The 15,901-nt window shown below is 40.8% G+C and overlaps 1 protein-coding gene across 1 annotated transcript; it reads right to left on the bottom strand.

The window, feature by feature from the left end:
• Window positions 1–11,830: 11,830 nt before the first annotated feature.
• LOC142174405 (uncharacterized) lies at window positions 11,831–14,416 on the bottom strand. The gene is made up of 3 exons (XM_075240192.1): window positions 13,859–14,416; window positions 12,922–13,804; window positions 11,831–12,549 (listed from the first exon to the last, which is right to left on the bottom strand). Exons 1-3 carry the CDS (start codon window positions 14,414–14,416, stop codon window positions 11,831–11,833), a joined length of 2,160 nt encoding a protein of 719 aa, XP_075096293.1.
• Between the last annotated feature and the right edge of the window lie 1,485 nt (window positions 14,417–15,901).

Below are 15,901 nucleotides of genomic sequence, written 5' to 3'. Positions count from 1 at the left end.
AATCTCTCCCCCTTTTCACGAGTAAAACCACATAGCTCGGACATCTAAATTTTGGGATGAAATCATGTACTGGTTAGAGGCATTCTAATGGTAAACATGATGCCCCGGGGAGAAAGACAAATGACAGTCTTATTCACCCAAGGAGGTGTAATACCAAGGGTAGCAAAACTCCTCTCTCATGACAATGATATAGTCAATTATTCTAGAGGCCGAGTGAGAAGAAAGCCACGTAACCCATCCAATCCGACCCATTTAAGACTTTGGAAAAAGGTATACACTTTGGTTTGAAATTATGGCAATTAAATCTCAAACTTTAAGGAAAATCATAACTTACTTTTTTTTTGAAATCCAAGAGACAAGCCCTCGTAGTCCTAGAAAATCGTTAACAATGGCAATAAAGTACTTAAAACCATTACGAGTTGGTATGAAACAAGGCCTCAAAGTGCTCACATGGATAAGTTCGAATGAATGAGACGTCTTAATGCATTTATCGAGGATAAGTAACCTGGGTTATCTAGTCACATGGATAGGCAGAGCAGGTAAATGGTTGTTAGAAGAACACCTACAAAGAATACCAATAATAATTACTTATTCCAACTAAAGGAATATGTCCCCTTCCTTAATGCTACCAGACTTCCTCTTTGATGCCATGAAACATAAATGAATTTTACAATGAGAGTTATCATATGAAATAGATATTAGTGTAGCAAAACGAATGAGCACCATTTGGAACCAAAAATCTTAAACTAAGTCAAAGATATTAGAAGTCCATAATAAAGGGGGATTTACCTACTTTCAATGTCCTTTTAGAAGTGGGTACTTGTAGAGTGTAAAAAAATGAGGTGAATTTAATCGAATCGTATAGTTGGATGACTAGTCAAGACATTGAGATAATATCGCATTGAAGATTATGAGTAAACAACACACGATGCAAGAAAAATGAAAAGAAAGTGAAAGAGCCTTATGGAAGTCCTTTTACATTGTAACCACTAGGAATGGTGGTAATATAAAGCGATTACGAGAAGCTACATTTTTGAAAGAAGATCTCTGTATGAAGTCACGTGACGTATAGCTCTGTAATTCTAAAATCCAATTATGTTTAGCAAATCTACTTCATAATGAAGCACTACAACACACTTCCACACAACCAGCTATTGCAAACCACTTTGGGAGATGCTATAAGACTTAACGGAGAGAAAGGCTTTAACATATGAATGTGTTACTAGGTATATTTCTCCTTTGTCAACCCAAAACCTAAAGGCGGGAGTTAGACTGATAAGCAGATCGTTGGACTAGCACAAGTGTAGATAATCCATTATCGGAAAGAGATCATTCAATTTCAGTAATTGCGGCATGCTATCAACCCTTGATGAACTTGAAGTGATATGAGATCCCAATGAGATAGTATAGAATAATCATAGAGGGTTTGCAGATGTTCATAATGAGTTCTTCATGGATTTTAACTTGAGAACTACCCAGATGCTAATCAAATACAGAAGAATATGAGAAATAGGCGTTGTGCTATAATAACCCCCAAAGGTGTGCTTGGTCTTGACGGAGAGCCTAGTAAGGGTCCTTACGAGACAGAAAGTGTTACAATGACTCATAGAAGGATATGTTCTCTCATGGTTATCGAACAAGTGTGGGGAAACTGACACAATGAATTCACTAACTAAAGAACACAATGAACACATGTTATGGAGGTGTAAGGAGAAGGTAAACATTTGTTATGAGATGGACATGCTTCTGCTATATTAACTCCCAACTGCAATATACGACCATGCCATGAGCAACCACAATACTAGGACAAAGTGAGCTACTTACTGCGGCACGTCCCAAGTGGACACGAAAGTTATGTCGACGCATAATCTTCCTATGACGTGGATATAAGGATCTTAAATTTCAGAGAGACTTTTTGCACACGGTGACCATTTCGATTGACATGCACTCACGTGAGGTGTTAAGGTATGCTCTTATGTTACTAGGCAGCGAGAAGCTTTCTTGATGATATTCGCAAGAGGATAGATTGACTGTTCAAACCATATAAGCCATATACACAACTGAGCAAAAGAGTGACTCGAGCAGGATCGCAACGCTGGGACGCTTTGCATGGAACTTGACACCACATAGGTAAACTTTACGACGGTGCAAGTATAGGCACAAACGAGTAGATTTTGTCCATTTAAATAAAAGATTCTGTAAGAAATTCATCGGATATAGTCCCTTGGTGAGAATTTAGGAAAAACAAGTGGGAAGTATCAATCTTAGAGTTATAACTCAATTCAAGGGCATAATTATAGAACTTAATTCCACAAGAATGTGAATAAGAGAATTCATAATAGAGTGGATTCACGAATAGTGCATCTCGTTCAAAGAGTCGATACACGCAATGTTTTGTTATTCAACACCTTGTTAAGACCATGTTTATGAGAACTCTTCAATATGGATGTACATATACAATGAGTAGAAATTTTCATTTGACTCCCTTAATGACGTTAGGTTGATAGGGCAATAGCTTAATCGATACCCATCGACTCCACATCCCTAACGTACGTAGGTAACATACTAATATACTATATGATCTGATGGTGAAGAGACATCAATAGGGACAAGGACACTCCCCTCTTAGCGATATATTTTACCAATCCATCCACAACTCAATACATTCTCCTACAAGTCCTTGGGCAATCCACTCGGACTCAATGGTTGGATAAATCCCTCCTTACATGCTTCTAATTCATGGATTATGGTATCAAGGTTGCAAATATTGAGAATAGACTTAGAGAGGAATTCAGCTCCCTAACTTGAGCTCTATCACACGATTGGAGTATCAAAGAAGGGTGAAATTCCTAAATGTCCGAATAGCCTCCAACTTATAGATGTGGTCGACAACACACCGATAAGAAGGACTCTACTAGACACGGCTCTGAGACATCCTAGGACACTTTAAAACCTTAGGCTCTGATACCAAGTTTGTCACGCCCCAAAATTCGAGGAGCGCGACCGGCGCTCAACCGAGTAAACCCGACTGAGCAAGCCTGGTAGGTTTCATTCTACCCAAACAACTTCATGATTAAATAGGAGATGGACTCCTTTAATCAGATTTAGTAAGTATTTCATTAACAACTTCCATTAGCAACTTAAATCATAATTATCAAAATATTACAAGTTTCATAAATCTTTGCCAAACATCAATATTTCTATTTAAATTTCAACACCCGACGCTACCCACAACCTGTCTACGGAGCCTCTAGACATGACTGAAGAGTAATGTAATATGGAAATGCCAGTAATAAGGCTCCGGCTATACCTCAAATACAACGTACAAGATAAATAGATGAAACAGATCCCCGAAATGAAGTGGGGCTCACCAAGTCAGCTGAAAGGATGATGCGGCACTAGCTGGGACCAACACTGCCTGCTATAGGAACACCTACATCCATTTAAAGGCGTAGCGCCCCTGGCAAAAAGGACGTTAGTGCCATCGAATAGCACTAGTATGTATAAATAAATAACATCTAGTTAGAAAGAACTATCATACAAGAACAAAGAAATCATAAACACCTTCTCATTAGAAAGAACTATCAAACAAGAGTAAAGAAATCATAAAGGTCAATCAAAAGCTTTAACAATCACCACATCATCAACTAAACGAACCATATAATCTTTCACATGTTTTCCATAACTTAGTTTGGGGCACTTGATATTGTTCATCATCATTCATAATACCACCGCTTTATCGAGTGGAGTCCGATCACGACCCGATCGGCTAGGTTGCCTCATTTGAGACATGTAGCTCAATCACAATCTCATTCTCACTTTCCAGAATTCAATATCAGCATAATACCACCATGTGTGCTGCATGGCGTCCAATCACGGCCCGATCGGCTAGGCCTCCTTACCAAGACACTGTTCCTTTCTCATTAATCATCTCATTTCAATCTTTATTTCACATATATCAACTCATAGGCACTTGGGGCCACAATTATCACATCATACTTGGCACTAGGCCACATTTTATAACTCAATCTCTTCTTTCCCACATTTCACATCATTTCCAAATATTTCACATCAATATCAATTTCAACAACAAGTCATTCAATTTAAGATGTCAATAAACCTGAGAAATTCAAGTTATAAGCATAGAGAGGAATTCTCATGATTCGGCACAATAATCACAATTTAAACTTGACTTGAAATCTAGGCAATTTAGCATATACTTCACATTCTTCAATCTCAATTTATTGTCTAAGCATTTAAATACATAATTCATATTCCTTGCACCTTTTCAAGTTATCAAGAATAGCACATTGATCATATTTGAATGCATCTTTCACAAATATAGGGTTACAGCACCAATTCATGTAAAGTATCAATCAAAGCAAGAATCCAAAGTTTAGTCTTACCACATTTACACAAGCATCGATAGATCTCAATTTCTAAAAGACGGGGTTTTGGCCATACATACCTCGTTTGAGCTTTCCTTAAGTTACTACGACGTTTCAAAAATTCTAGCAATCTCAATCTACTTGAGACATAACAAAATTAACACAAATTAGGAAGGTATTCATGGTTTCAGCTCATTTGAGCATTTTATCAAACACTAGTTGAGCATCTTGATTTTAAATTCCTTTTACAAGATTTTCTTCATTCCCCAACCCAATCTTTACTTATTTATATTCATCAATCTTCCCACAAACCTAATTTGTACATGCATGTATACATAATACTATTACCCCAAGAATCATACCTCAATAACCCACCTCACAATCTCTACAATACCAACACGACCTAGGTTAGGCACCTATGACTTCCAATCCCCATCCCATGAGTTAGAATACTTAATCCATACTCATATTTCCATAATAACTTCCAACCTAGGTAAGTCTAAGGTGTAGGATTACCTCTTGTAGACCAAATCTTGAAAGACAACTTTGGGGTGTTCTTGAGATTTTGAAGAAATCCTATGAAACCCAATCAAAATCATGTTGTAACTAGTGATTGAGAAGTGAAATCACCATGAAAACACACATAAAAACTCACCTTAGGTGTGCAATTGGATGCCTTGGTCGAGTTGGGGGTGTAGAGGAAGCCCTAAGCTTGAGAAATGACTCAAATTCTCTTATTTCCGGTCTTTAGGATATTTAAAAACCTTCCACGTGCGCGAGCGCGCGCTATGTTGGCGGGAGGCAGAATACTCAGCATAATGCGCGACTTCGCGCTAATGTTCGCGCTAGTGACACCTGCCCAGTAAAATGGTTATAACTTTCTGTATACATCTCCAACTGATGAACGGTTTGTTGAGTTGGAAACTAGTCTCAAAGGACTTTAATTTTATTGGTTATGCATCACACAACTCCTTATATACCTGGAGATATGATCGTTCAAAGTGAGGTCTTGTGCGCACTCATTTACAGATTTCGTCTAATATGAAACTTTTCTAACTTGGCTTAGACTTAGGCCTCTCCTTAGACCCCAATTCACCTCTAATATGAATTATATTCTTATTAATATATCCAATTGATACCCATTATATCATGAATCCTCATTTGCACACAAAATGAAATAGTTAGCCTACCTTGGCACGACAAAATCTCAAATTACTTGGAAAAATTTTCCGGGGCCTTACACTTGTAATGTAGGTTTAGGGAAGAGTCGGATAAGCATTTAGGTACAAGTGACTACTCGCTCCTTGAACACTAATCACATTTTCTTTCTTGTTGCTCTTTCCTTATTTTCCAACCATATAGCCTTCATTAGCTTTAACTTTTCCACCATTTAGCTGCCTCAACTACCTCTTATACCCACAACTCTTATATTTTTTTTTCTTCTTTTTCTCTTTTTTTTATATAATGCTTTTGGAGCATGAGTAGTTTCACATTTTGAGGTTCACTTTCCTACGCTCATTGTACAATCTTGCCGATTTTCGACTTTACACCACACCCCCAACTTAGGCTTTTAGCCTTATTCTCAATGCTCAAGGAGGGACGGGTTCAAAAGAGGGAATTATTTCACAAAAAGGAAAGGTTTGTAATGAGGTAGCCAAAGAAAAGGTTCAAGGCTCAAATGGGGTGACTAGTGATACTATCTGTACATTGGGCGGCTTGAAAGGCTAACTGGTTTTCCAAAAAAAATCACAAAGACTGCATAAGGTCATTTCTCCAACCAAATGTAATTATTATAAGCATCGAAAAACCAATAGGGCAAGTTCTTGATGGCAGAAGTAAACACAAGAATTATTTACACAAAGAACTCACACATATGGCACACGAACTGTTTGGTTTACATAGTTTGAAGCCCTCGAGTCAATACTTGGCAACTCAAAGCTTTCATCATATATACATGTATAACTCTTGGTAGACATAGAGTCACAGAGCGAGCCTCAAGTTTACACAGTTGATCTCCTTTATTATTATTATTATTAATGGAAGGGTATAGGCTATATACAGACACACATGCTTGAGACTAGACAATTACACCAAACCGGTCAACATGTTTCATTCTACTGTCTCGGTTCTACTATTACACCTTTGGGAAAGAACCTGGTGAAGAAAAACCATGGGGAATTTATTGCTAATTACTAAAGATGGACAACTATCTACTTGTTTTTGTTGTTTTGTTATGTTTTTTTATATGCACAAGGATAACATAACTTATGTACGGAGATCACAAAACACTAATATATACACAATCACGGATTCCACAACACAACTTATGTACGGAAATCATAACACTAAATCACAACACTAATATATACAAAATCACAAGATACACATGGGTACATAAGTCTATTTGTAGCACAAAAGCATCAATACGTACAACAATTGCCAATGTCATTCAAGTCTAATATTCACAACCAAAGGTATATACAAGGATACCACCCCCAACTAAAAAGTATGCATTGTCCCCAATGAATAAGAACATAGAGTAGAGTTTAAGGGGCTCCCTGAGGCGCACTAAGCGCTACGGGAGTCGGCAGCCGGCTGAGTGATGGTGGGGTCACCCTCTGATACTAAAGCTGTGACCGATGAGATCTCGGCCTGAAGAGTGACCTCCACTGATTGAGGAGGGATCTTTGGCTGGCCCAATACTGGAGCTGGGGCCTGTGAGATGCTAGCCTCGCCTGCTGATGGCTGAGTGGCCGATGGATCTGCAGGGGCGGCCATATCTGCTAGCAAATGTTGTATTTCCATCTGAATGTCTGCTTGCTCCTCGTCCTCAGCTGTAGGAGCAGCAATCTGCTTGCCCTTCTCCTGAGGGCCATCATCATCCGTGGACCATGAATCCTCCTCATCCTCGCCCTCATCAGCCTCCTCACCCTCGGACTCAGTAGAGCGTCCGGAAACCTCCTCATCAGGAATATCAATACGTATAGGAAAAGTTGGAGGATAGGAAGCCTCAGCAGTCGGAGGTGTGAAGTCTATCATCAAAGTGGTAAAATCAAGACCCAAATCAGGTGTTGTTGTGTCTGCTCTCTGCTCACCTTCCTTGGGCAGGAGAGATGATAGATCGAACTCCAAAGTTTGCATCTTATGTAGCTCGGTCTTCATAGTGGCAACCTCCTCCCGTAGCTTAGGCAAATCACTCACCTCACCTCACTCAATTTTCTCAACCCTCAACTCAAGCTGTTGTAGGCGATCCCCATACGTTGCTTGTTGTTGTTGGAGTGCTATCACTGAGGATTGTATAGCAGTCAAGGCTTGTTTGATGAGGTTGGGCAAGATCTTCAAAAGCTGGTCTACCTTAGTATTGGCATGATGAGCAATGAGACCAAGCCTTGAGTCGGCTGGCAATGCAGCAAGAAACTAAGTAGTGGTGGACTGAGAAGTGGGCTGTGTAGTGGAAGTGGATGCAACCGGAGCCTGGGAGGACACAGGAGCCTGGGACTATGAGGGATCTACATCAACTGGCATTGGAGTCTGAACCTCTGGGGGAGTAACAGCATCACTGATGTGCGTGATGTCAATATCTTTTAGCACCTTCCCTATCTTGTAAGAGTGGGACATGAGTGGGACGTTCACATCCTTGCAGATGGCTGTGATCAAATAGGGGAATGGCAGTGAAGTGGTTGTCTGCCTTGCTCGGATCCCTAACTCTTGGAAGATAAGGGCACCCACATCGATTTTGTTTCCCGTCATAATGCAGGCAATGAGAAGAGCCTTCTCAATGCTGATGTCAGTTTCATTTGTGGACGGTATCAGTCGAGAGGTGACGAAACTGAGCCAAAATCAACCCTCTCGTGTGAGATCCTCTTTGAAAATTTTTTGCACATGACTGATACACGTAGGGGTTCCCTTTGCTATCACTGATGCTATCCAACTTCGCTCATTTTCCCGATTCACCCATTTGGCTTGGTACTCAGCTATTCCCGGGCTCCAGTCAAGGATGTATTATTTATTAATACTCTTAGCGTTGCAGCTCACATCTTTCCCCCGAACTAGTACAGTATCACAGAATACCCTGTTGTGCTTGTGGTGAGCAGTCTTGAAAGCTCCGTATGAGGCATAAAACTCACGGACAAGGGTTTCATTGTAGTCATCTGGCAGCTCAGTGAAACACTCCTATTTTCTAGCTTTTATGTTCTCCCAAATGTGGGGGTGCTGCTCTTTAAGTCCGTTCATGATCACTTGCTTCTCGGCAAGGATTTTTCTCTTTGTTAGCCCTTCTCTATGGAGTTCCCTCGAACCATCAATTGCAAACCAAAGTTGGTAGTCATCTCCCCTCTTTCTTCTTGCCTCTACCTGTAGGTCTACTGAAGGCAAGGTCTCCTCCTCATCAGACTAGGAGGGATGTGGAACATTAGGGTCCATCCTGGGTCGTTTTGCTTGTGACGCTTGACGAATGGTGGAGGCCCTTTTTAATGCAGAGGATGCATGTTTCTTGGGAGCCATATCTGCACGAAAGTGAAATGTGAGCGACATTGTAAGCATCAGTGAAAAGAGAACAGAAAAAAAACAAAGAAGAAGTTAAGAATGCGATAGGTATGCGGTCGCATAACCACTATGTGGGCCGCAAACTTGTCGCAAACTTGCAGCTCTTGAACTGATACAAGTATTCGATGGGTTATGCGATCGCATAACCACTATACGGACCGCATAACCATCGCAAACTTGATTCTATAGAAAACCAAAGCCTGAAATGCGATCGCAAATTCCACCGCAAAGTAGGAAATACGATTGCAAAATGGTCGCAAAAATCATGTTGATAAATTGGGTGCACTGTCTCAGTATGCTGTAAGTTTGCGGTCTGCATATCAATTATGCGATCGCAAACTCACCGCATTTTAGCATCTTCCTCAGTCAATCTAGGGTTCAGTTATGTGGAAAAAATGCGGACCGCATTTTGATTTTGCGAGACGCAAAGTTTATTGTCCCAAACGATTAAACTAACCCTCAACAATGGAGGTCCCAATTCGTACTACCCAGTACCCCAGACACATTTTCTACCCAAAAACTACCACGATATAGGAAAACAACTACTATAAACAACACAATCAAAAATAAAGTAAGAAAATAAAGAAGAAACACATGAGAGACAACGTGAAATTGAAAATGGAAAATTAGGGCAAGGACACATACTAGTGAAGATGAGTATGAACACTATGGAGATTATGAATTGGTTTTCGTCCTTTGTAAGATTCCACTAGCCGTTGTTTTTTGCCACTTTTTGGGTCGTTGTTTGCCTCTCTTTTCTTTTCGTTTTTTTTCTTCTGTTAGAAAAATTTTCTTGTTTTTGTTTTGTTTTGAGTGTGTGAGAGACATACTTGACCATTTTGCGGTGCTTAAGTCATCGCATAACACACTGTGTGACCGCATAAGTGTTATGCGGTAGGTTCAAGTGACTTGCTGAAGGTCAAAGAATGTGTTGCACAATGCGATCGCATAGTTGAAATGCAGTCCACAAAGTGCACCACCTTGTCGCATTCTGACCAAAAATATTAGCCAAACTCACTGTTTTGGTTTGCGACCAATGCAGACCGCAGATTTGTAGCAAACTTCACACGGTAATTTTTCTTCCTTTCTTATGCATTCCTACCCAGTGTTATGATCGTTTGAATCCCCTGCACTCTAACACACATTTTAAATTGATCAAGTAAATCTATCTATCAAAAATTAAAAATTTAAAGAACAACAAGGGTGTTACCACACATCGGTTGCCTCCCATGAAGAGCTTGATTTAACGTCGTGGTACGACAAAGTTGGCATTTCTTTTCACTCATTTGTCGGGCATGGACCATCTTAGAGAGCCAACTGTTCCACTAAATGTTTTTCTCCATCTGCGCCCAAGTAGTGCTTGATTCGTTGGCCATTGACTTTGAATGTCTGGAGCCCATCTTCCGATGCTAGTTCCACAGCTCCAAAAGGAGAGACATTTACCACTTTGAATGGACTGGACCATTTTGATTTGAGCTTGCCTGAAAACAATTTGAGCCTTGAGTTAAAGAGTAAAACCAAGTCACTCGACTTGAACTCCCTCTTGAAGATCTTTTTGTCATGGACGGACTTTATCCTTTCCTTATACACAACTGCACTCTCATATGCATGGAAACGGAATTCCTCCATTTCATTGAGTTGTGTTAACCCCAAATTCACAGCTTCAGCCCAATCCAAGTTCAACCTCTTCAGAGCCCACATGGCCTTGTGCTCTAGTTCCATGGGTAGATGACAAGCTTTGCTAAAGACTAACCGATAAGGATAAGTAACAATAGGAGTCTTGTACGTCATGCGGTATGCCCATAATGCATCATCTAGCTTCCTTGACTAATCGGTCCTGTTTGCATTGACAGTCTTTGCTAGAATGCTCTTGATCTCCCGGTTGGACACCTCAACTTGACCACTAGATTGGGGATGATAAGGTGTGGCCACCTTGTGCTTGACACCATACTTCTCTAGCAGTCCCGTGAAAGCCTTGTTGCAAAAATAAGACCCACTTTCACTAAGAATGGCCCTAGGAGTGTCAAACCGAGTGAATATGTTTTTCTTCAAGAATGCGGTCACACTTCTTGCCTCGTTGTTTGGTAAGGAAATTGCTTCCACCCATTTGGACACATAGTCCACAACTACCAAGATATATTTCATCCCATAAGAGCTAACAAAGGGACCCATAAAATCAATTCCCACACGTGGAAGATTTCTATCTCCATCACAAAGTGCATTGGCATCTCATGCCTCTTGGAGATTGATCCTTGCCTTTGAAATTGGTCACAAGCCTTGACCATTTGATTGGCATCATGATAGATTGACGGCCAATAGTAACCACATTCAAGCACCTTAGCCACCGTTCGATTTCCTCCATGATGACCCCAACCAGTGAGCCATGGAATGCCTTTAGAATTGGCATAATCTCTTCTTCTGGGATGCACCTTCTGATAATATTGTCAGCACAAACACAAAACAAGAATGGTTCTTCCAAATAGTATTGCCGACAGTCTCTCAAGAACTTCCTCTTTTGATAGGATTCAAATCCATCAGGAATAAGGTCACTAACCAAATAGTTAGTAATATCGGCATACCAAGGAGCAAAAGTGCTAGATAGTGCCAATATACATTCATCCGAGAATGCATCGCTGATTTCAAGATTTCCCTTTGGTCTCCCTGCCTCTTCAAGCCTTGATAAATGATCTGCCACTTGATTTTGAGTTCCCTTGTGATCCTTGACCTCGAAGTCAAATTCTTGAAACAATAAGACCCATCGAATCAACCGAGGATTTGCATCCTTCTTTGCCATGAAATAGCGAAGAGCAACATGATTTGTGTACACTATCACCTTGGATCCCAACAAATAAGCCCGGAACTTCTCAAAGGCATAGACAATGTCAAGAAGTTCTTGCTCAGTTACTGTGTGTTTCATTTGCGCCCCATTGAGTGTCTTGCTTGCATAATAGACCGGGTGGAGAACCTTGTTGTGATGTTGGCCAAGCATTGCCTCCAACAGCTACACCACTGGTGTCACATATGAGCTCGAATGGAAGAGACCAATCGGGTGGGACAATAATAGGTGTCGTGGTGAGCCTTTGCTTCAATTCCTCAAAGGCTTTGAGGCATTTCTCATCAAACACAAATTTGGCATCTTTCTCAAGGAGTTTGCACATAGGATTTGCAATCTTGGAAAAATCCTTGATGAAACGCCTATAGAATCCGGCATGCCCCAAGAAACTTCGAACACCTTTAACGGAAGTAGGTGGAGGAAGCTTAGAAATAATCTCGATCTTTCCCCGGTCAACCTCTATGCCACGCTTTGAAATTATATGCCCTAACACGATGCCCTCATCCACCATGAAATAACATTTCTCCCAATTGAGCACAAGGTTGGTCTCTTCACATCTCTTAAGCACTTGTCTAAGATTGTTAAGACAATGCTCAAAAGAATTACCTACCACCGAGAAGTCATCCATGAAGACTTCTACAAAATCCTCTACCATGTCGGAGAAAATGGATATCATGCATCTTTGAAAAGTAGTCGGGGCATTGCATAAACCAAATGGCATCCGGCTAAAGGCAAAAGTTCCATAGGGGCAAGTAAATGCCGTCTTCTCTTGATCCTCCAATGCTACGTTGATTTAGTTGTAGCCGGAATATCCATCAAGGAAACAATAGAATGACCTTCCCGCTAGCCGATCAAGCATTTGATTAATAAAAGGCATAGGGAAATGGTCTTTGCATGTGGAATTGTTGAGCTTCCGATAATCCATGCACACCCTCCAACCGGTCACCTATATTGTTGGGATGGGCACATTTTTCTCATTTTCAATTATGGTCATGCCTCCCTTTTTCAGCACACATTGCACCGGACTCACCCAAGAACTATCAGAAATAGGGTAGACTACCCCGACATCCAACCATTTGATGATTAATTTCTTTACCACCTCTTGCATTGACAGGTTCAACCGTCGTTGATGTTCCATACTTGGTTTTGTTTTACCCTCCAGTTGGATTTTGTGCTCGCAAATTCCTGCAGGAATCCCACGGATGTCCGTAATTGTCCATACAATGGCTTGCCTATGCTCCTTCAAGACTTCCAACAATTGTTCTACCTGCACATCATTCAACAAAGAAGAAATAATTACCGGTAAAGTATCATTTGAGCCAAGAAATTTATGCCTCAAGTGTGGTGGAAGTGATTTGAGCTCTAGTTGAGGAGGTTCGATAATAGAAGGCTTTGCGGGTGGAGTGGCTCTATTCTCCAAGTCGAGAGAGAGCTTTGCCGGAGCATAAGTGTAGGACCCAAGCCTCTCCAATGCATTTACCGATTCTATGTACCCCTCCATATCTTCACCATCAAAGTTCACCAAAATAGCCGACAGTGCCTCGCTGAGGCATTGTTCTTCCATTTTCATTTCAACCGCATCCTCTACTTCATCAACAACATCGATCACCGAGATGCTTTCATGCTCATGCGGTAGTTTCATACCGTTTCTTGCTTGGAATGTAACCTCTTCATCATTTACACAGAATTTGATCTCATTCCGCTCTGAATCCATTAGTGCTCTTCCAGTGGCAAGGAATGGTCTCCCCAAGATGATAGGGATCTCTTTGTCAACCGCACAATCAAGGATTACGAAGTCGGTGGGTAAATGAAATTTTTCCACCTTCACAAGTACATCATCAACAATTCCCACCAGTCGTTTGATGGAACGATCGGCCATTTGCAATCTCATACTTGTTGGCCTTGGCATACCTAATCCTGCTTTCTTGTAAATGGTAAGAGGCATCAAGTTGATGCTAGCTTCATTATCACAAAGGGCTCTTGCAAAAGTATGTAACCCAATGGTACAAGGAATGTTGAAATCTCCCGGGTCTTCTTTCTTTTGAACAATGGATGTTGCAATGATGGAACTAACCCGGTGAGTCACATTCACCACTTCATTTTTGGTGGTTTTCTTCTTGGTGATCAAATCTTTCAAATACTTAGCAAAACCCGGCATCTCTTGAAATGCTTCCACAAATGCAATATTCACCAATAATTGCTTGAGAATGTCGTAGAACTTTTCGAGTTTGCTATCATCAACCTTCTTAGCGAGTCTTTGAGGGAATAGAGGAGGAGGTCTAGGAATAGGTGGAAGAGTTTTTGGTGTCTCTTTTACCTTTTCCTTTACCTCTTCCCAGTTCTCTTTTTTCACTTGCACATCTTTCGAAATCTTCTCAATTTCGACAACACTTGGCTCTTCAACCTTAACCCCTTTCTTGAACTCTTCTACCTCAACCACTTGTTCACCCTCTCCTTGTAGTACCTTCCCACTCCTAGTAGTAATTTCCATGACATGAGAAGTTCGGCCACTCTCACTACCCTTTGGGTTCGTAATTGTGTCACTAGGGAGTGTTCCCTTTTGCTTTGAATTTTGTTCCCTAGAGAGGTCTCTCATTTGCATCTCCAATTTTTGAATGGATGCGGTATAGGAGCCAACAAGCTCGGTCATGTTCCTCATAGAAGTTTCGGATTTTTCTTGATTTTGCAACACCCGTTCAAGCATACTTTCCAACTTAGACTCACTTGAGGAACCTTGATTTGAATATTGACCCTTTGGGGAAACATAAGAGTTTGAACTCCGGTTTGAGAAGTTGTTGTTGTTGTTGTTGTTCCAATTTCTTGGATCGAGCCACCTTGGTCATTTCGCCATTGTTGGTGGCCTTGCCCTTGCGGGTTTGGCCTCCATTGATTTTGTTGTCCTTGACCTTGGTATTGTTGCCTTTGATAGCCTCCTTGATAGTTGTTGACATAATTTTCTTCCTCAAAATCCTCCTTTGATATGGGTTGCAGATCCTCAACCACATTTACCTTCTTCGTTTGGCTTTCGGTGAACATCTTTGTCAACACATTGACATTTGTGGAAAGCCATGTAATCACTTGATCTCTCTCTCTTGATTTTCCTTGATCATGTTGCTCAAGGAAGGAGAACCATATGTAATTCCACCTGTGGTGTCCTCAGAATGCCATGCTTGATTATGCTTTTCCATTTTGTCTAGTATTTGTGTCACCCTTGCGAATGATTTGTCCATCAAAGATCCGTCAGCTGCATTCTTGGCTATAGATTGGTTCATAGGATCCAAGCCCATATAGAATTTTCCAACAAGATAGAATCCGGAAAACCATGGTTGGGAGACCTCACCAAATATAATTTGAAGTGATTCCATGCCTCATGTAGATGTTCTCCCGGTACTTGCTTTAAAAAGAGGATTTTATCCCAGAGCTCAGACTTCTTACTTTGCGGGAACCATTTAGATAAGAATGCTCGGACAAGTTCGGGCCAAGAATGAATGGAGTTTGGTGGCAGATTTTGAAGTTATTTCCTTGCGTTCCCAGATAGAGAGTACTTGAAGTGTCTCAACCTTAGGGCATCATCATAGACATTGTTCTGCTTATGTGTTGCACACACACCCAAGAAGTTCCTAAGATGTTGTGTCGGATCATCATCAGTGAAATTCCTGAAAAACCCCTACGCTTTGAGCATAAGGATTAAACCATGTTCCACCTTGAAAGTTGCAGCGCCAACGGTGGAGGTACAATAGCATTTGTATCCTCAATGTACTCCTTGATGTCCGCAAAAGGATTTTCTTCCATTTCTGCCTCTATGTCTTCACCATATTCGGACATGTTTTCCTATCAACACCAAGCAAAACAACCAAAGTGTGATGGAATAGAATAAGACGTAAAGTAAAGCACACTCTAATTAGTAATTTCAAAACCGTATTCCCCGACAACTGCGCCAAAATTTGATACGCTCAAATTACACTTTAATAAATAGTGTAAGGCGGTCGGTGTCAAATATAATAACCCAACAAGGTTGGGGCCAAATCCTACAGGGAATAGGTGTGAAAAGGTTAATCAAATAGTGTGTTACTTGACTAAAGTCGTAATTCTATTCAGTTAATGGTAACAAGAGTATGAAATGATTTTGGTTTGA

This window comes from Nicotiana tabacum, chromosome 20, assembly GCF_000715075.1.
Source record: "Nicotiana tabacum cultivar K326 chromosome 20, ASM71507v2, whole genome shotgun sequence".
Taxonomy (NCBI): Eukaryota; Viridiplantae; Streptophyta; class Magnoliopsida; order Solanales; family Solanaceae; genus Nicotiana; species Nicotiana tabacum.
Note: the sequence above shows the minus strand (reverse complement) of the source record. Positions and strands in the feature narration are given on the sequence as shown.

Excerpts from the sequence above, each read along its gene's own strand:
- LOC142174405 (XM_075240192.1), bottom strand. The coding sequence starts at position 14,416 with ATGACCGAGCTTGTTGGCTCCTATACCGCATCCATTCAAAAATTGGAG. Across the intron at positions 13,805-13,858 it reads AAACCACCAAAAATGAAGTG|AAAGAAGACCCGGGAGATTT; the intron begins GTGAATGTGACT and ends ATTGTTCAAAAG. Across the intron at positions 12,550-12,921 it reads GCACAAAATCCAACTGGAGG|CATTGGAGGATCAAGAGAAG; the intron begins GTAAAACAAAAC and ends AAATCAACGTAG.